Source organism: Oncorhynchus mykiss, chromosome 17 (genome assembly GCF_057628025.1).
Source record: "Oncorhynchus mykiss isolate SJ-2025 chromosome 17, ASM5762802v1, whole genome shotgun sequence".
Lineage (NCBI taxonomy): Eukaryota > Metazoa > Chordata > Actinopteri > Salmoniformes > Salmonidae > Oncorhynchus > Oncorhynchus mykiss.
Window position 1 is genome coordinate 49,275,402 of NC_143038.1, and position 20,816 is coordinate 49,296,217.

At 47.6% G+C, this 20,816-nt stretch overlaps 1 protein-coding gene across 9 annotated transcripts in view; it reads right to left on the reverse strand.

Moving 5' to 3' along the window:
* Positions 1 to 2,999: 2,999 nt before the first annotated feature.
* Positions 3,000 to 20,816, reverse strand: part of LOC110494413 (uncharacterized) — a 45,292-nt gene continuing 27,475 nt past the window's right edge. For 5 of the 9 annotated variants that reach the window (XM_021569421.3, XM_021569419.3, XM_021569420.3 and 2 more), the window contains exons 3-5: positions 18,834 to 18,971; positions 7,847 to 8,173; positions 3,000 to 7,671 (exon numbers count right to left, since the gene is read on the reverse strand). In XM_021569421.3, coding sequence (XP_021425096.2) covers positions 7,415 to 7,671; positions 7,847 to 8,173; positions 18,834 to 18,971 — 722 coding nt within the window. In that variant the 3' untranslated portion in view covers positions 3,000 to 7,414. Of the gene's footprint in view, positions 7,735 to 7,846; positions 8,174 to 18,833; positions 18,972 to 20,816 lie in introns of all 9 variants that reach the window. The other 4 variants (XM_090205810.1, XM_090205807.1, XM_090205808.1 and 1 more) reach the window with 1 other exon arrangement.

Consider the following 20,816-nt stretch of genomic DNA (forward strand, 5'->3'; position numbering starts at 1 on the left):
ACAGTGCAAAGACAAGGAAGGGGGAGGAGGGAGGTGAACAGAACAGTACAAAGACAAGGAAGGGGGACGAGGGAGGTGAACAGAACAGTACAAAGACAAGGAAGGGGGAGGAGGGAGGTGAACAGAACAGTACAAAGACAAGGAAGGGGGAGGAGGGAGGTGAACAGAACAGTGCAAAGACAAGGAAGGGGGAGGAGGGAGGTGAACAGAACAGTGCAAAGACAAGGAAGGGGGAGGAGGGAGGTGAACAGAACAGTACAAAGACAAGGAAGGGGGAGGAGGGACGTGAACAGAACAGTACAAAGACAAGGAAGGGGGAGGAGGGAGGTGAACAGAACAGTGCAAAGACAAGGAAGGGGGAGGAGGGAGGTGAACAGAACAGTGCAAAGACAAGGAAGGGGGAGGAGGGAGGTGAACAGAACAGTACAAAGACAAGGAAGGGGGAGGAGGGAGGTGAACAGAACAGTACAAAGACAAGGAAGGGGGAGGAGGGAGGTGAACAGAACAGTGCAATGACAAGGAAGGGGGAGGAGGGAGGTGAACAGAACAGTACAAAGACAAGGAAGGGGGAGGAGGGAGGTGAACAGAACAGTACAAAGACAAGGAAGGGGGAGGAGGGAGGTGAACAGAACAGTACAAAGACAAGGAAGGGGGAGGAGGGAGGTGAACAGAACAGTACAAAGACAAGGAAGGGGGAGGAGGGAGGTGAACAGAACAGTACAAAGACAAGGAAGGGGGAGGAGGGAGGTGAACAGAACAGTACAAAGACAAGGAAGGGGGAGGAGGGAGGTGAACAGAACAGTGCAAAGACAAGGAAGGGGGAGGAGGGAGGTGAACAGAACAGTACAAAGACAAGGAAGGGGGAGGAGGGAGGTGAACAGAACAGTACAAAGACAAGGAAGGGGGAGGAGGGAGGTGAACAGAACAGTACAAAGACAAGGAAGGGGGAGGAGGGAGGTGAACAGAACAGTGCAAAGACAAGGAAGGGGGAGGAGGGAGGTGAACAGAACAGTGCAAAGACAAGGAAGGGGGAGGAGGGAGGTGAACAGAACAGTGCAAAGACAAGGTTATGGGGAAAACAAGATGAAGTAATCATTAAAAAAAGAAAGATGTTAAGATTATTGGCACCCCTGTTTCAATACTCCAGTAACCTCCCCTTGTGAGAATAAAGACACTGGGCATTTAGTTTTTAAATCATGAGATTGGAGAACACATTAGGAGGAATTCTGTATGGCGGAATGGTCTAAGATCCCTCCCAATGTGTTCTCCTATCTTATAAAACATTTTAGAAATGGCTCAGTGCCGTTATCCTCAAGGGGAGGGTACCAGAGTATTGAAAACAGAGGTGACAATTTTGACGATATATATTTTTCAAAACTTGTTAAACAAAATATTTTTCTGAGCAATTGCATTAGTATAAAATAATATAATTTCCTTTTTTCCCCATACAATATAGCTCATTATTTGTATTATTTATTTGAGTCTGTTTTGGAAAGACGTGGAGGGTGCTCAACCAACGTGAATTGAGATGCTCACCCTAAAAAAACATGTTTAATTTAAGCAAGGTTAAAAGATGAACGTTTCAGCATTCAATACATCAGAACAGTCTTTTTTTGCTCATCGTCATCAAGGGTGCCAATAACTCCCTTCAGGACTGTACAGTCGTGGCCAAAAGTTTTGAGAATGACACTAATATTAATTTTCACAAAGTCTGCTGCCTCAGTTTGTATGATGGCCATTTGCATATACTCCAGAATGTTATGAAGAGTGATCAGATGAATTGCAATTAATTGCAAAGTCCCTTTGCCATGCATTTCAGCCCTGCCACAAAAGGACCAGCTGACATCATGTCAGTGATTCTCTAGTTAACACAGGTGTGAGTGTTGATGAGGACAAGGCTGGAGATCACTCTGTCATGCTGATTGAGTTTGAATAACAGACTGGAAGCTTCAAAAGGAGGGTGGTGCTTGGAATCATTGTTCTTCCTCTGTCGACCATGGTTACCTGCAAGGAAACGCGTGCCGTCATCATTTCTTTGCACGAAAAGGGCTTTACAGGCAAGGATATTGCTGCCAGAAAGATTACACCTAAATCAACCATTTATCGGATCATCAAGAACTTCAAGAAGAGTGGCTCAATTGTTGTGAATAAAGAATGGTACCAACACATCCTCCGAGAACTTCTCTCAACCATCCAGGAACAGTTTGGTGACGAACAATGCCTTTTCCAGCATGATGGAGCACCTTGCCATTAGGCAAAAGTGATAACTAATTGGCCGGGGGAACAAAACATTGATATTTTGGCCAGGAAACTCCCCAGACCATAATTCCATTGAGAACTTGTGGTCAATCCTCAAGAGGTGGGTGGACAATCAAAAACCCACAAATTCTGACAAACTCCAAGCATTGATTATGCAAGAATGGGCTGCCATCAGTCAGGATGTGGCCCAGAAGTTAATTGACAGCATGCCAGGGCAGATTGCAGAGGTCTTGAAAAAGAAGGGTCAACACTGCAAATATTGACTCTTTGCATCAACTTCATGTAATTGTCAATAAAAGCCTTTGACACTTATGAAATGCTTGTAATTATACTTCAGTATTCCATAGTAACATCTGACAAAAATATCTAAAGACACTGAAGCAGCAAACTTTGTGGAAATGAATAATTGTGTCATTCTCAAAACCTTTGGCCACGACTGAAGATACTCTATTTAGGGCCTATCAAAATAAAGTGTTACAATACACCATGATTGAATCTTAAAGGCAATATTCCAGTGTTAAATGGAGACTGTATTCATGGTAAAAGCTGCATATGTTGGCTCAATCAGAAATGACTTTTACATTTCTATGGTGCAATCTGTTACACTTCAGCGATACAGACGGAATAGAGCCCGTAGTCTGTTCAGAGAAGAGGCATTTCAGTAAATATGGACATCATGGTAGATACATAGAGGAAAGACCAGTCTGCATTGGTGCCTGATGACAAAAATATTGACACCGTTTCACTTCTAACACGGTCATTTTATTACACATGGTCCTGGGTAAACACTAAACACATGTATTGGACATAATGCTTGTATCAACTACTTTCACCAGAGCAAGCTAAGATTTCATCTTGACATCCATGAGATGTCTCAAGGCCCATTTCACGAGACAAGACATGAAAAAGGAAAAAGAGAGAGATTGTAGTGGAGCGGAACCTTGCACTGTCAGGGAATGCAAAATGTCACTGTTCACTTGGGCAGTATCAAGTTGATTATGTTCCAGTTCTATCCTAACTATTTAAGAGTTAACACCACAATTTGACTACATTAGATACGGTTCCTGTTTGATCCAGAGTGCATCCAAAACAACAAACATTATTACGGCTTCCTATACGTATACAGTTGAAGTCAGAAGTTTACATACTCCTTAGCCAAATACATTTAAACTCAGTTTTCACAATTCCTGACATTTAATCCTAGTAATAAAATCCCTGTTTTAGATCAGTTAGGATCACCACTTTATTTTAAGAATGTGAAATGTCAGAATAATAGTAGAGCGAATTATTTATTTCAGCTTTTATTTCTTTCATCACATTCCCAGTGGGTCAGAAGTACATGCTACCAAAAACGAATTGAGTGTATTGCCTTTAAATGGTTTAACTTGGGTCAAACGTCTCCGGTAGCCTTCAACAAGCTTCCCACAATAAGTTGGGTGAATTTTGGCCCATTCCTCCTGACAGAGCTGGTGTTACCGAGTCAGGTTTGTAGGCCTCCTTGCTGGCACATGCTTTTTCAGTTCTGCCCACAAATATTCTATAGGATTGATGGCCACTCCAATACCTTGACTTTGTTGTCCTTAAACCATTTTGCCACAACTTTGGAAGTATGCTTGGGGTCTTTGTCCATTTGGAAGACCCATTTGCGACCAAGCTTTAACTTCCTGACGGATGTCTTGAGATGTTGCTTCAATATATCCACAAAAAGTAAAACTTCCACATAATGCCATCTATTTTGTGAAGTGCACCAGTCTCTCCTGCAGCAAAGCACTGCCACAACATGATGCTGCCACCCCCATGCTTCACGGTTGGGATGCTGTTCTTCTGTTTGCAAGCCTCCCCCTTTTTCCTCCAAACATTAACGATGGTCATTATGGCCAAACAGTTCTATTTATGTTTCATCAGACCAGAGGACATTTCTCCAAAAAGTACAATCTTTGTCCCCATGTGCAGTTGCAAACCGTAGTCTGGCTTTTTTCTGGCGGTTTTGGAGCAGTGGCTTCTTCCTTGCTGAGCGGCCTTTCAGGTTATGTCGATATAGGACTCGTTTTACTGTGGATATAGATACTTTTGTACCTGTTTCCTCCAGCATCTTCACAAGGTCCTTTGCTGTTGTTCTGGGATTTGCACATTTTGCACCAAAGTAGAGTTTGAAGATAGGCCTTGAAATACATCCACAGGTACACCTCCAAATGACACAAATTATGTTAATTAGCCTATCAGAAGCTTCTAAAACCATGACATCATTTTCTGGAATTTTCCAAGCTGTTTAAAGGGACAGTCAATTTAGTGTATGTAAACTTCTGACCCACTGGAATTGTGATACAGTGAATTATAAGTGAAATAATCTGTCTGTAAACAATTGTTGGAAAAATTACTTGTGTCATGCACAAAGTCCAAAGTCCTAACCGACTTGCCAAAACTATAGTTTGTTAACAAGAAATTTGTGGAGTGGTTGAAGAAATGAGTTTTAATGACTCCAACATAAGTTAATGTAAACTACTGACTTCACCTGTATCTCTCAAATTCCCACTTCTGATTTCCAGTTTTATTTTCCATTAAAAACAGTCTACATTGTTAAGACTAGGCATATTTCCAGGGCTTTACTCAACAATGACTTGGATGTACAATATGACACCTCTCTCTACATCATTTGTAATCCGGAATAAAACTTTAATGCATTTTTTCAATCTTACCTTAATCTCCATGTAGATGTACAGTTAGCTCTTTCATCAGAGATTCCTAGTATTCCCAATAAGGCATGTCTTTCATTACTAGTTACACCCAGTAATACAATACAGATTATCTATCTGTAAAGGCTGTAGTCTTTGGAATCAAGCAATTGGCTAGTTTGATTAGCCATAGCCTACAACCAAGTTTAAAACCTTCCACAGAATATAGGATATAAAGATTCAGCAAACTCTTTGATTTGCTTTGGTGTTTCTGAGAGACAAAGGGCCCTATTCAATCTGCATCGCGGAAGTTCAGCTCTACAGCATGATTGACTACATTCACGGTAAACGCTGCAAATGTGGGCCCAATCAGAAATTACCTTAAAATGCATAGAGCTGAATCTGTAGCGCTTCAGAGTTTCAGATTGAATAGACCCCAAAGTCATAAGAGGAACAACACAGTTTTTGCTGAGGGCAATCAGGACCCACTGGGTATAAAATATACAAACATAATCATAAGTAGAAAAATACATTATATCTCGTGAGTTGCTGGGCAGAAAAGGGTATGTGTTGGAGTGTGCAGGATCTATTCTATTATGATAAAACTAATATACTTACCATTCCAAATGCTAGCATATGGATCATACTTAGCATAATATCCGCAGATATTCTAAATGAAATGACATTTTGAAGAACGACTGCTTTGCAGCGAGAGACGTTGGAACTGATAACATAGAAATGTGATTTCACATTGGAAGAGAAATGCAAATATCTAAACTAAAATCTACACAAAATAAGATGGATTAATAGAATTTTTGTTGCAAGGAGAGACAATCCAGGCCTGGAGTAAAGCAGAGGCCTTCCGTTCACATAATGTACAGTACAAGAGAATGAGCAGATCAGGTAAAAGCATTGAGAGTTTGAATGATCTCTTCCAGTCTATCAGTTAGTAACCATCTGTAATCCGTTTACAGCCAGACATATAGACAGTTACAGAAAGATGAAAGACGAGCTCTCCTTTCACATGTTTGAGTCAGATGGAGGCTGTGTCGATTATTTGGTCGGTCAACAACGCCCCTACAAACACTGCAGACTTTGGTTTCAGCCCAGCGCTATTCAACTCATCAACTAACCATAAGATCTTGATTAGCTGAATCAGGTGTGCTAATGCTGGCTATGGAACAAAATGTTTGTAGCAGTAGCTAGGTTTCCATCCAATTAGAGACAGATGCTCATGCAAATATTCTAGAATTCGCATTAAGAAAATATGCGCATATAAATCAGTGCCTGATAAAGCAGTGACACAAAATGTACTTTTCCGCTCCAGTTTTCATGTACCAAATATAAATCCAAATCTAACATCTAAAGTAAATCTAAAGTGTTTCCATTGCATTTTCAACTCTACCAATAGTTTAGTCACAAAAACTGCTGTGTTAAATAACTCTGGTCTTGGCAGATGAGCTCCAGCCACCAGCTCTCAGATACCGTGCAGGTAGGCTCGTCTACATGATACGATTATAATGGATAAGAGGGAGAATGTTTGTACTTGTCAAATAGCAGTCAAGCGTCGATCATCACTTCACCATTTCTCGCATAATACATTTTACCGCCACAAAAAGATCCCACCATGTCGGCATTTTTGTATTTTTTTTTTACAAATCTTCACAGCTATCCTGATTTTTGTTAATACGGTATGACTTCACTCGCATAAACTTTGGATGGAAACGTAGTTAGTGTTGACGTGTTTCCATTGGTTTGTAGCCAAGCCCCCTACTCCCAGTCCTAGTCATCTACAGTAGACACACCTTCCACACAGGACCGTGCACGCTGAGAAAAACGCTTAGCACTAAAACTGGAAGCCTTTAACCTTGCCAAGGACAAACTAGGGTTCTGCTCCGATCTGAGCGACCATTTTCCTATTACTCTGCTGTCTTATCTACAGAAACACTGAAATCCTGTTAAATGGAGCCATTTTCTCATTTGCCTGCAAGGTCATTTTCATGCATGGAGAGATCCATTCATTGTGCTGCTGAGCCTCTGGAGAGAGGGGGTTCTGCTGTAAGAAGAGACAGCTCACTGAGACAGATCACTGAGGGTCCAAAGGAAGTCCAGAGAGAGAAGCCGTTCAGAACCATCACTGGAGCACAGCTAGCATGGTGTATACACATCTGCTTAGCAATGGGAGATATCCATAATTCTCCTTAACAAACTGACAGGCAACACATAAGAGAGGTGAGCAGGACAAGCCAAAGAGTAGTCCATGTCCTTTGATTGGTCAATTCCAATGGATTGTCCAAAACATTGACCAATGCCAGCACTTGATCTTGGTCAAAGCCAATGATATGTCCTTACATGGACCAATGGCAACTCTCAATATGTCCTCAATATTGGCCAATGATCCTGCCCCTCCACTACCCTGTCTACTGAGCCTGGGCTTTGTCTGTGTGAGACAGAGAGATATCACCCACTGCAGTTTGGGAGGCTCAGGAGGAGAAACAGAGACCACAGCACTCCATACAGATCTCCAGGCAGTCTGCAGACTCGCAGCACGCGTCGATGATCCCACAGTCCATGTCACATGGCAGCTCACAGTCGCCGCACTCCTCCGAGGCGCAGCAGCAGCAGAAGCACGCCGAGTTGTCCCCCGCACACGAACCACAGGTGGCACAGTCCAACACGATGTTACACAGAGTCAGGAACTCACAGAACAGACAGGCCAGGATACAGTGAACACAACAGTCTGAGGGAGAGACGGGGAGTTATTCATCTTTATTTGGCCTGCTAAGTTGGTTGGGAATGCATACTGTTTGGGAGAGGATGGGGGAGACGGGATGGAGAATAATAGGAGATGAGACATAGGAGGAGGGAGGAAGTGCAGGATACAGTGAGATAGACTAGATCAGGTAGCAACTCACCTTCCTGTACCTCTGTAGGTATCTGGGAGCTGTTACTCTTGGAGGAGCTCTTGCTCCTCTTGCTGCTCTGAGAGGTGATGGAGGGGTTGGACTGGAGCTTCTTGGAGTTCTTCATCCCCGACGAGGAGGAGGAAGAGGCTGCTTTAGGGAGGGAGCCAGGGGCAGGCCGATCACAGGGGCCTCCGTTCCTCACTCCGTTGGTGTGAGGGGCGTGCGTGCAGTTGGGTCCGTGTGTGTGAAGCTTGGCTCCGTCTCGTGGCTGGCTGGTTGGCTGTGTTAGGCAGGGTTGGGCAGGGTGGATGTGGGTGGATCGAGCCTGGGGCTGACCTGAGGACAGGAACAAAGAAATAAAATAAAAACATTTACAATAGTTGCTTTCGTTGTAATAGCGGGACACATTGGAAACGTAGTCATTGATACAGCAGGCCCCAATGGCTCCTGGGAAGGGCCATGTGTATTATGATGACTTCTGACCCGGCTCGTCTAGATGCTTACACGACAACCCACAGACAGACACTCTACGCTAATGTCCTCCTCCTCTCCTCTCCTCTCCTCTCCTCTCCTCTCCTCTCCTCTCCTCTCCTCTCCTCTCCTTGGACGCAACATCATTACCGAGAATTCCCCTAAGAAATAGGCCTTCAGTTTGGCCAGGTCAAATTCACAGAACATTAAGAACCTATTCAAATCATTCACCAAGGACAACTGGTACTTCATGGTCTACCACTGGCAGCTGCACATTGCTAGGTGCACCCTGCATTCATATGTCACTCATGACTGTGATGCATATATGGTTGCTAGTTTTAGGGTTTTGATTTATGTGAACAGAGGGGCTGAAATGGCTTGGTTTTCTCTCCTCACAGTCTCAAATGTAGGCTACACACACACACACACACACACACACACACACACCCTGGTGTGTTTACAACCTACAAACCCTCTACTGTTCCTCCTTTAACTCAGACCAGGGTTGATCTTGGCTGTCCAACGTGCACCTCTTCGTATATTTTACTCTGAGCAGTGCCACCAATACTCATTTCCTGAGGTGTGAAAGCACACCACCTCTGTCAAAAGAAACACCTTGAAAAATATATGATATATTATGATAATATTTAATACCATCCTTTCGAGGCCCTAAATATTTTCTTGACCTGAACACACAGATGGAGAGAGGTGTGACTTCACAGGGTAGAAAACCACTGCAGGACATCCAGAGAGAAACACACACACAGACACACACACCGGGGGCTGAGATGCAGTGAGGCCTAGCGGGCAGTAAAACCGTCCATTAGACAATCATTCAGAGACAGATAACCCTGCTAGGGCTGTTTTGATTGGCCCATGGCCGGGGTCACACAACCAATCGAGTGTGATTAAAGATTCTTTCATTCAGCGTTTTCTAACCCCATTCCAGATGTCTGGCAACCCACGGGGTAGTGTGTGTGAGTGTGTGTGTGAGTGTGTGTGTGTGTGTGTGGGGAAAAAATATTGCGTCTTCTGAAGTATGTCATAAGTCAATACCTGCTGCTCTGCTGTTATGTCTCCTTTCTCCTTTTTCCTCCTTCTCTCCCCCACTCTCGCCCCCACTCTCGCTCTCCTTCTCTCTCCCTCGCTCCTTCTCTCTCCCCCACTCTCTCCCCCACTCTCGCTCTCCTCTCTCCCTCGCTCCTTCTCTCTCCCCCACTCTCTCCCCCACTCTCGCTCTCCTTCTCTCTCTCTCTCCCCCACTCTCTCTCCTTCTCTCTCCCCCACTCTCTCCTTCTCTCCCCCACTCTCTCCCCCACTCTCTCTCCTTCTCTCCCCCACTCTCTCTCCCTCGCTCCTCATCTCTCTCCTTCTCCCTCGCTCCTTCTCTCTCTCCTTCTCTCTCGCTCCTTCTCTCCCCCACTCTCTCTCCCTCGCTCCTTCTCCCTCGCTCCTTCTCTCGCTCCTTCTACCTCGCTCCTTCTCTCTCTCGCTCCTTCTCTCTCTCTCCTTCTCTCTCGCTCCTTCTCCCTTGCTCCTTCTCTCGCTCCTTCTCCCTCGCTCCTTCTCTCTCTCCTTCTCTCTCGCACTCTCTCTCCCACTCTCTCCCCCACTCTCGCTCTCCTTCTCTCTCCCTCGCTCCTTCTCTCTCCCCCACTCTCGCTCTCCTTCTCTCTCTCTCTCCCCCACTCTCTCTCCTTCTCACTCCCCCACTCTCTCCTTCTCTCCCCCACTCTCTCACCCACTCTCTCTCCTTCTCTCCCCCACTCTCTCTCCCTCGCTCCTCATCTCTCTCCTTCTCCCTCGCTCCTTCTCTCTCTCCTTCTCTCTCGCTCCTTCTCTCCCCCACTCTCTCTCCCTCGCTCCTTCTCCCTCGCTCCTTCTTCCTCGCTCCTTCTCTCTCTCCTTCTCTCTCGCTCCTTCTCTCTCCCCCACTCTCTCCCCCACTCTCGCTCTCCTCTCTCCCTCGCTCCTTCTCTCTCCTCACTCTCTCTCTCTCCTCTCTCCTCTCCCCCACTCTCTCTCCTCCTCTCCTCTCTCTCCTCCTCTCCCCCACTCTCTCTCCTCCTCTCCCCCACTCTCTCCCTCTCTCTCCTTCTCTCCCCCTCTCCCCCCTTCTCTCTCCCCACTCTCCTCCTCTCCCCCACTCTCCTTCTCCCCCCCTCTCCCCCCTTCTCTCCCCACTCTCCTTCTCTCCCCCCTATCCCCCTTCTCTCTCCCCACTCTCCTTCTCCCCCCCTCTCCCCCCTTCTCTCTCCCCTACTCTCTCTCCTTCTCCCTCTCCCCCACTCTCCTTCTCTCCCCCCCTATCCCCCCTTCTCTCTCCCCACTCTCCTTCTCCCCCCCCCCTTCTCTCTCTCCTCTCTCTCCTCCTCTCCCCCCTTCTCTCTCCCCACTCTCCTTCTCCCCCCCCCCTCTCCCCCTCGCTCTTTGTCTCTCCTCCTCGCTATCCCCCGGTCTTTCACTTTAACCATTCGTACATTTTAAAGATACAGTACAATGCTGTGTAGTACATTACAGCATAACGGTTTGGTTCTGTCTAGAGGAGGAGAAGAGAGAGCGAGGGATGGTGAGTAGAGGAGGAGACAGGATGTGTGGCCACCATTGTTCTCCAAATGATCAGTAAGGAGGAACAGTCAGACCCATCTATAAACCCTGGACCCCAGAGAGAGAGAATCTGCCCTAAAAACCATGTCTCTGCTTTTCACTTCACTAGAAGACATGCACATGCACACAGACACGCACACACACAGAGAGAGAGACATAATTGCAGCCACCAACCCTAATCAGAGTCAGTTTTAGTGAAACCACACAGAGCGATGCCTTTACCCCACATCTCTCTGCTAGTCATTCTCTAAGTAGCACAGTGAAATGCCGTCCATGTCTGGTCACCAGTACATTCCTCTGGTTGGTAAAGACAACATCAGCAGGAATACAATATTGTTTGTTTACTGAAGGCCATTGGAGTCTTTAAAAAAGGATTGCTAGAAATGGAACAAGGGATAACTTCCTTCTAACTGGACAGAGAGAGTTTAAATGGTGTCTGGATATTATTAAGAGTGGTATGAGAGTTCATTCACCCCTCTCCCCTGTGTGTGGGTGTCGGTGGGGGTGTGTGTGGGCAGTAAACAGGCGGGTCTCTTGGGCATCTAGCAGCCAGACAGACAGACTGACTAGGTTTCAGAGGAGTCATGACTGTCTCCATATAAAGCCTAAGGACAAACAACAAGGCTGGCACACACACACACAGAGAGAAACAGCTCTTTGTGCAACACACCCTGCGATAGAGAGTGTGTGTCTATGTGTTTGTGAGATAGAGAAACAGACGACAGTGTGTGAGAGAAAGATCCGTTCTGCGGATATACACCCCTAAGCTTTGGCTGTCTTGTCTATTTTGGGTCAGGAGTGATGTAAGGGCGTGCCACACAAACACAATGATTCAGCAGCACATAGTTAAAAATAAGAACAAATAAAAAGCCAAATGACTGTGGGCTTAGCATGATGAAACTGGCACACCACAAACTGAAGGAGAAGGGGGGAGAAACACAGAGCAGGAAGGAGGGTGAGTCAATAGTGTAGCCTGGGCCGGAGAATGCAAGAATATGTACAAAACAGTGTGTGAGAGAAACAGAGCGAGACATAGAGTGTTAATTTGATTGTTTATTTCACTTTTGTTTATTATCTATTTCACTTGTTTTGGCAATGTTAACTTATGTTTCCCATGCCAATAAAGCCCTTGAATTGATTTGAGAGAGAGAGACAGGGTGAGACTGGGAGAGGAAGAGAGGCCCAGTGTAGGCCCAGCCTGTTGCCTGCAGCGATGGGGGTGTGGTATGCCTGGCTTGAGAGAGGGTGAATCACAGTCGGCTGAATGCTCACCTCTACCTCCCCTCCCCTCCCCCCTCCCTCTCTCCCCAAATCCCTCCATTCACTCACCTCCCATTACCCTCCAAACTGCCAACCTCCTCCTCACCCCCCCCCTCCCTCCAAATCCCACCACCTCCCCTTCAGTCACCTCCCTCCCACCACCTCCCCTTCAGTCACCTCCCTCCCACCACCTCCCCTTCAGTCACCTCCCTCCCACCACCTCCCCTTCAGTCACCTCCCTCCCACCACCTTCCCTTCAGTCACCTCCCTCCCACCACCTCCCCTTCAGTCACCTCCCTCCCACCACCTCCCCTTCAGTCACCTCCCTCCCACCACCTCCCCTTCAGTCACCTCCCTCCCACCACCTCCCCTTCAGTCACCTCCCTCCCACCACCTTCCCTTCAGTCACCTCCCTCCCACCACCTCCCCTTCAGTCACCTCCCTCCCACCACCTCCCCTTCAGTCACCTCCCTCCCACCACCTCCCCTTCAGTCACCTCCCTCCCACCACCTCCCCTTCAGTCACCTCCCTCCCATCACCTCCCCTTCAGTCACCTCCCTCCCACCATTCTAGACTTGAGGCTATGATTACTACTGATCACTGCACCTCTCTACCTTTCCAACCTCCCTCCTCCTACCTCCCTCTTTTCCTCCCTCTCTCCTTCAGTGACTCAGCAGTCTGACCAGTAGACAGTAAACAGAGTGCTGTTGATGCCAGGCCAGCTGAACTCGGTCAGAGCTGTGAGGGACATGTTGGGAACCTGTTTTCCCTCCCTACATATAGAACAGAAACACCTGAGTGAAGCCCAGAACTGTTACTACAGATCACAGCTAATCACAACTAAGTGCTTTACATGGTAAGTACTGTCACCTTGTCCTTCCACTGTCACCTCATTCACCACCAATGGGACTTGATGAGGACTGGGAGGTGGGGGGTGTTAAAATGTGTGACCCCTCAAAAACACTGACCTCATAAGCCCCTGGCTGCTTCAGCTCATTTCAATAACAATCTCTACAGGGATGGGGACTCTAATCTCAGAAGAGCAGAGTGTGGTATTTCTAAAGAGTGGTATTCCAATGGAAGTGTGGCTTATTTCCCTATATAGAGTGGGCAATGGGGGCTGAGAGAGGATAAACGCCCTACTTAACTGGGAGAATGGGGTGAAAATATGGAGAGAGGGAGGGAGGAGAGAGGAGAGAGGGAAGGAGGAGAGAGGAGAGAGGGAAGGAGGAGAGAGAGAAGGAGGAGAGAGGGAAGGAGGAGAGAGCAGAGAGGGAAGGAGGAGAGAGGGAAGGAAGAGAGAGCAGAGAGGGAAGGAGGAGAGAGCAGAGAGGGAAGGAGGAGAGAGCAGAGAGGGAAGGAGGAGAGAGGGAAGAAGGAGAGAGCAGAGAGGGAAGAAGGAGAGAGGGAAGGAGGAGAGAGCAGAGAGGGACGGAGGAGAGAGGGAAGGAAGAGAGATGGAAGGAGGAGAGAGCAGAGAGGGAAGGAGGAGAGAAGAAAGGTGGAAAAGGTGAAAGGTAAGACAGAGGAGAGAGGGAAGGGGAAAGAAGGGGTCAGAAGTAAAGTTGGGGTTAGGTGTCACTCTTTCCAGGCTGTGTGTGTGTGTGTGTGTGTGTGTGTGTGTGTGTGTGTGTGTGTGTGTGTGTGTGTGTGTGTGTGTGAGAGAGAGAGAGAGAGAAGCAAGAGAAGGATGAGGAAAAGGAGAGATTAATCACAGACTACTGTGTGCGTGTGTGAAGGAGGAGGAAGAGGAGGATGAAGACAGATCAATCTCAGACTGGTGTGTAATTAAAGGCACTGTGTCACGATCCTGTTACATTTTACACCAGCGACACTCTAACCTGGTCCACATCCCCTTTAACGAGCCCATCATACTGACCTCACCAAGCTGTCAACTCAGCCTTTCCACTGCACTGTGGTGTGTGCGTGATTGTACGCCTTACAACTAAAACGTTAACTAAATATTGCTCCATTTCAGCTGTTATTAACTTGTCTGTATGGAGCATTTTCTGACTGAAGTTGTACAAATGAGTCATGAGGACTGATGAATCCCTGTGGGTCCTTAACTCTCTGTGTTCCACTGTGGCACCAGACAAAGGGAGTGAGTGAGTGAGGGTCTGACAGAGAGGTAGGTGGTGGTGATGGTGGTTAGAGTAGCAGCAGAGCAGACCTGAGGTTTGGATGAAAACAGTTAAAAACATACAAGAGTACCCCCAAAGGAGAGGTCATGAGTCAGACAGCTTTTCACCCCTCCCATGCTACTTACTGGCAGGGTGTATAGGACTGTGACAGGCCACTCACACTGACGTAAGAGCTTGACTGATGCTTTACTGAATCAATGTGCTAGAGACACAGAAACAAACCACTCAACTACTGAAGAGAACAGCATACACACACATGCAGGCACAGCACACACAAACCTGTGCACACACTCGTGCATGCACTGACGCACTTGTGCACACATGCGCCACATTAACACACACCCGTTAACGGCTCTCTCTGCACATTAGTCTCAGACAGCTTGTCAGAGGCCCAGCGCCAGACACATGCTACAGCCATGATGTCATCACTGTGAGACAGAGCATCTGGGTTGCAGAATGCAATCTCGCTTCTGTTTTCCTCCACACACGTGTCATTTACATGATGACATCACGGCACATACACACAGACATCTAGTAAACTAGTAGCAGCAAGAGCCACAAGTTGATATTTGATATAATCAGTAGACAGGCCAAACTCTCCCTCTCTTTATGGCTGTGGTTGTAGCAGAGTAAGAGGATCTAGAAAGTTAGTCACAGTGTTGCTGATGATACAATAGTGTTCAATTTACGACTTCGACACACACGCATGCACAAAAACACACATACACACACACACTCACATAATACGAGCCCCCAGACTGACTCACCAGCCATCTGCATCAGCAGAGAAAAGCGGGCGTAACAGAGATGACATTGCTTATAGATGCTGATCTAAGGTCTGTTTTGATTTCTTCCCCTAATGGTTAAGGTTAGGCTTGGGGAAGGGAAAGATGATCTTAGATATGTACACCGTGGGAGTGGGAGGAGGGTTTGAAAGGAGGTGTAGAGGATGGATTGAGGGAGGTATAGGGGGGTTGAGGGAGGTATAGGGGGATGGAGGAAGGTATGGGGGGATTGAGGGAGGTATAGGGGGATTGAGGGAGGTATAGGTGGATGGAGGAACGTATAGTGGGATGGAAGAAAAATATAGGAGATATAGGGGGAATGAGGGAGGTATAGGGGGATGGAAGGAGGGAGATATAGGGGGATGGAGGGAGGTATAGGGGGATGAGGGAGGTATAGGGGAATGGAAGGAGGTATAGGGGGATAGAAGGAGGGAGGTATAGGGGGATGGAAGGAGGGGGGTATAGGGGGATGGAAGGAGGGGGGTATAGGGGGATGGAAGGAAGGGTAGAGGGGGATGAAGGAGAGAGGTATAGGGTGATGGGAGGAGGGAGGTATAGGGGGGATGGAAGGAGGGAGGTATGGGGGGATGGAAAGAGGGAGGTATAGGGGGATGGAAAGAGGGAGGTATAGGGGGGATGGAAGGAGGGCGGTATAGGGGGGATGGAAGGAGGGCGGTATAGGGGGGATGGAAGGAGGGCGGTATAGGGGAGATGGAAGGAGAGAGGTATAGGGGAGATGGAAGGAGGGAGGTATAGGGAGGATGGAAGGAGGGAGGTATAGGGGGATGGAAAGAGGGAGGTATAGGGGAGATGGAATTAGAGAGGTATAGGGGGATGGAAGGAGGGAGGTATAGCGGGGATGGAAGGAGGGATGTATAGGGGAGATGGAAGGAGGGAGGTACAGGGGGATGGAAGGAGGGAGGTACAGGGGGATGGAAGGAGGGAGGTACAGGGGGATGGAAGGAGGGAGGTATAGGGGGATGGAAGGAGGGAGGTATAGGGGGATGGAAGGAGGGAGGTATAGGGGGATGGAAGGAGGGAGGTATAGGGGGATGGGGCGTGGTATAGGGGTTTGGTAGGAGGGGGGTATAGGGGGAAGGAGGTAGGTATAGGGGGGATAGAGGAAGGTGTGAGATGGATAGAGGGAGGTATAGGGGAGAGGGAGGTATGGGGGGAGGGAGGTACAGGGGGAAGGAGGTACGTATAGGGGGGATAGAGGAAGGTGTGAGATGGATAGAGGGAGGTGTAGGTGGAAGGAGGTATAGGGGGTAATGAGGTACAGGGGGATGGAGGAAGGGAGGTATAGGGGGATGGAAGGAGGGAGGTATAGGGAGGTATAGGGGAGATGGAAGGAGGGATGTATAGGGGAGATGGAAGGAGGGATGTATAGGGGGATGGAAGGAGGGATGTATAGGTGGATGGAAGGAGGGAGTACAGGGGGATAGAAGGAGGGAGGCATAGGGGGATGGAAGGAAGGAGGGAGGCATAGGGGGATGGAAGGAGGGAGCTATAGGGGGATGGAAGGAGGGAGGTATAGGGGGATGGAAGGAGGGAGGTACAGGGGGATGGAAGGAGGGAGGTATAGGGGGATGGAAGGAGAGAGGTATGGGGGGTTGGAAGGAGGGAGGTATAGGGGGATGGAAGGAGGGAGGTATAGGAGGTATAGGGGAGATGGAAGGAGGGATGTATAGGTGGATGGAAGGAGGGAGTACAGGGGGATAGAAGGAGGGAGGCATAGGGGGATGGAAGGAAGGAGGGAGGCATAGGGGGGATGGAAGGAGGGAGGTATAGGGGGATGGAAGAAGGGAGGTACAGGGGGATGGAAGGAGGGAGGTATAGGGGGGATGGAAGGAGGGAGGTATAGGGGGATGGAAGGAGGGAGGTATAGGGGGATGGAAGGAGGGAGGTACAGGGGGATGGAAGGAGGGAGGTATAGGGGGGATGGAAGGAGGGAGGTATAGGGGGATGGAAGGAGGGTGGTATAAGGGGATGGAAGGAGGGAGGTATAGGGGAGATGGAAGGAGGGCGGTATAGGGGGATGGAAGGAGAGGTACAGGGGGATGGAAGAAGGGAGGTACAGGTACAGGTATAGGGGGGATAGAGGAAGGTGTGAGATGGATAGAGGGAGGTATAGGGTAGAGGGAGGTATAGGGGGGAGGGAGGTACAGGGGGGAGGGAGGTACAGGGGGAAGGAGGTAGGTATAGGGGGGATAGAGGAAGGTGTGAGATGGATAGAGGGAGGTATAGGGGAGAGGGAGGTATAGGGGGGAGGGAGGTACAGGGGGAAGGAGGTAGGTATAGGGGGGATAGAGGAAGGTGTGAGATGGATAGAAGGAGGTATAGGTGGAAGGAGGTATAGGGGGTAATGAGGAGCAGGGGAATGGAGGAAGGTGTGAGATGGGGCTTGTACATTTTGTCCGTAGTCTAGTAACTCTTGCAGCACAGTGTATGGAGCTGGTTTTATGGGGGACATAAAATAAGAGAAGAATGTTGAATACAGACCCAGACTAATACGCACACGCACACACAAAAATCCCACAGAAACCTGTCTCATAAGTATTTCAACATTACCCGGCCCAATTCCCCCATAACCCTAAATACTGTCCTAGTATTACCCAATCTCTCTCTCTCGCTCTCTCTCTGACACAGCCTCTTAAACACACCATCATTATAGCTCCTGGAGTTACTTTGTGGTAGCTCAGTAACTATCAGGAAGTAGCTCTCGTTGCTTGGAGCAGAGGACCACTGGCCGGACTACAGTGGGATGATGTGTGTGTGGATATGGGTTTTGGGGGAGACAGGAAGGTATGTGTGTATCAGTATATTTGTGTACAGTATCTGTATGTTATTGATGCCAGGGCTGCTTTTCCAGCAGGAAGTGAATGCAGTACTGTATTGGGGGACCATTGTTCAGCTCTGTGAACCACCTTTACCGTTTGGACTTCTTGTGACCCATCAACGAAAAACAAACCAGTGTTTCTAGCCAGGACCAGGCCTTGAACTGTGACCCCCCTAATCAGGTCTGACGATACACTGTAAGCCCAGGTCTATATTACTACATAAACTGTGGTTCATACTTCACAAAGATGCCCAAGAGAATACGGGGGAGAGACGGACACGTCCAAAAACTATACTGTCAGAGTCACCTGGGTACAGTAGTCATAGCGACTCCCAGCAATCACAGTTACCACCAAACAGAGAGGAAATAGTCAAATGGAGGAGAGGTGTTTCATTTGGCTGCAGCATGTGGCGTATTGAATGTAGACACGTGTGCTTTAGAAATTTGGAAACTAACAGGCAGGTATCCTAGTGGTTAGAGCGTTGGACCAGTAACCGAAAGGTTGCTAGATCGAATCCCTGAGCTGACAAGGTAAAAATCTCTTGTTCTGCCCACTGCTACCCAGTAGGCCATCATTGTAAATAAGAATTTGTTTGACATGCCTATTTAAAAATAAAAAATATTTAAACTTTATTTTTAATTTTTAAATCCCTCTGTTGACAATTCAATTCACAGGCATGAGAGAGTGTGTATCTAACCTATTTCTTAGGGCTGTGTGTGTTCATTCAGGGTCCAGACGGTGTGACTCACAACACCGGGGCACAGTAATGGAGCCCAAACATTCAAAGCCATTTATGTATTTGTATGTGTGTGCGTGAGAGAGCGTGTACATATGTGCAGACAGACGTATGTGTGTGCGTATGCTTGTGTATGTACGTGTGTGTGTAACTCACAGGTAATGCTCTTGCTAGGTGTCGTCAGGTCCGGCTGTGAGAGACTGTTGTTGTTGTTGCCGTTCTCCGCGTCTCCTAGCAACCCCTCTGGTTTAACCTTTGGCCTCTCGATGAGGGGCTCCATGCTCCTGTCCAAATCTGGAGGTAACAGAGAGAGAGGAGAGACAGACAGAGGGACAGGACCAATGTTCCCTCTAAGCTGCGTGGGCGCACAGCTCCCCTCAGACTGCCACACTGAAGAAATGACGCGCAGAGAAGCACAAGATTGAACTTCACTCAACTTTCTAGAGTTTTCCCCATTAGTTAACACTATCACCGTTTCCCCGTTAGTTAACACTATCACCGTTTCCCCGTTAGTTAACACTATCACCGTTTCCCCGTTAGTTAACACTATCACCGTTTCCCTGTAACACTATCACCGTTTCCCCGTTAGTTAACACTATCACCGTTTCCCTGTTAGTTAACACTATCACCGCTTCCCCGTTAGTTAACACTATCACCGTTTCCCCGCTAGTTAACACTATCACCGTTTCCCCGCTAGTTAACACTATCACCGTTTCCCTGTTAGTTAACACTATCACCGTTTTCCTGTTAGTTAACACTATCACCGTTTCCCCGCTAGTTAACACTATCACCGTTTCCCCGTTAGTTAACACTATCACCGTTTCCCTGTTAGTTAACACTATCACCGTTTCCCTGTTAGTTAACACTATCACAGTTTCCCTGCTAGTTAACACTATCACCGTTTCCCTGCTAGTTAACACTATCACCGTTTCCCTGTTAGTTAACACTATCACCGTTTCCCTGTTAGTTAACACTATCACCGTTTCCCTGCTAGTTAACACTATCACCGTTTCCCTGCTAGTTAAAACTATCACCGTTTCCCTGTTAGTTAACACTATCATACGTAATTTCCGGTCACAACTTGCAGACTTGTTTACGTGTTGCTGTGCGCTTGTGCGTTTTGTTGCCAACCTTACTTTGCTACCTGACAACTTTACGGTTTTTATTTTTTAATTATCGTTTACATTTTAGATTTTTCCCTCAACTTTTTTACTCCAGACGCTTTATCTGGACGTGATTCGTCAGGACCTCCACCAGCCGAAGCTAAGTAGTAACATTAACATGATGCTTTATCTGGACGTGGTTCGTCAGGACCAGCCGAAGCTAAGTAGTAACATTAACATGATGCTTTATCTGGACGTGGTTCGTCAGGACCTCCACCAGCCGAAGCTAAGTAGTAACATTAACATGATGCTTTATCTGGACGTGGTTCGTCAGGACCTCCACCAGCCGAAGCTAAGTAGTAACATTAACATGATGCTTTATCTGGACGTGATTCGTCAGGACCTCCACCAGCCGAAGCTAAGTAGTAACATTAACATGATGCTTTATCTGGACGTGGTTCGTCAGGACCTCCAACAGCCGAAGCTAAGTAGTAACATTAACATGATGCTTTATCTGGACGTGATTCGTCAGGACCTCCACCAGCCGAAGCTAAGTAGTAACATTAACATGATGCTTTATCTGGACGTGGTTCGTCAGGACCTCCACCAGCCGAAGCTAAGTAGTAACATTAACATGATGCCTTCTAATTGCAGTCGCTGTACTCATAATATACAGGAGAACGATCGCCTTATGGTGAGGATAGCTGAGCTGCAAGCCCAGCTTCAGAAGTCATCGTTAGGCAAGGGTAATTTCAAGGGTAATTTCAGTGTAGGAAAGGATGAAACGGCGTCTGTGCCACCAGTAAGTACAGATAGCAATATAAATCCCCTCTCACGGTCCCCGCAGCTGGACAACTTTCTCATGGTTTCTGGAGGGAAATGCTGTAGGAATGCTCAACTGGTGTTGCTCATTCAGCCAACAGAAACGTTCAACTGGTTTTCCCCATTAAGCAACGAGTCGGAGTCTGAGGCCGAGCCTTCTCTGGTCTCTACTCCTCCCGTTACAGGGTCTGAGACGCCGAAGCTTCCCACCATT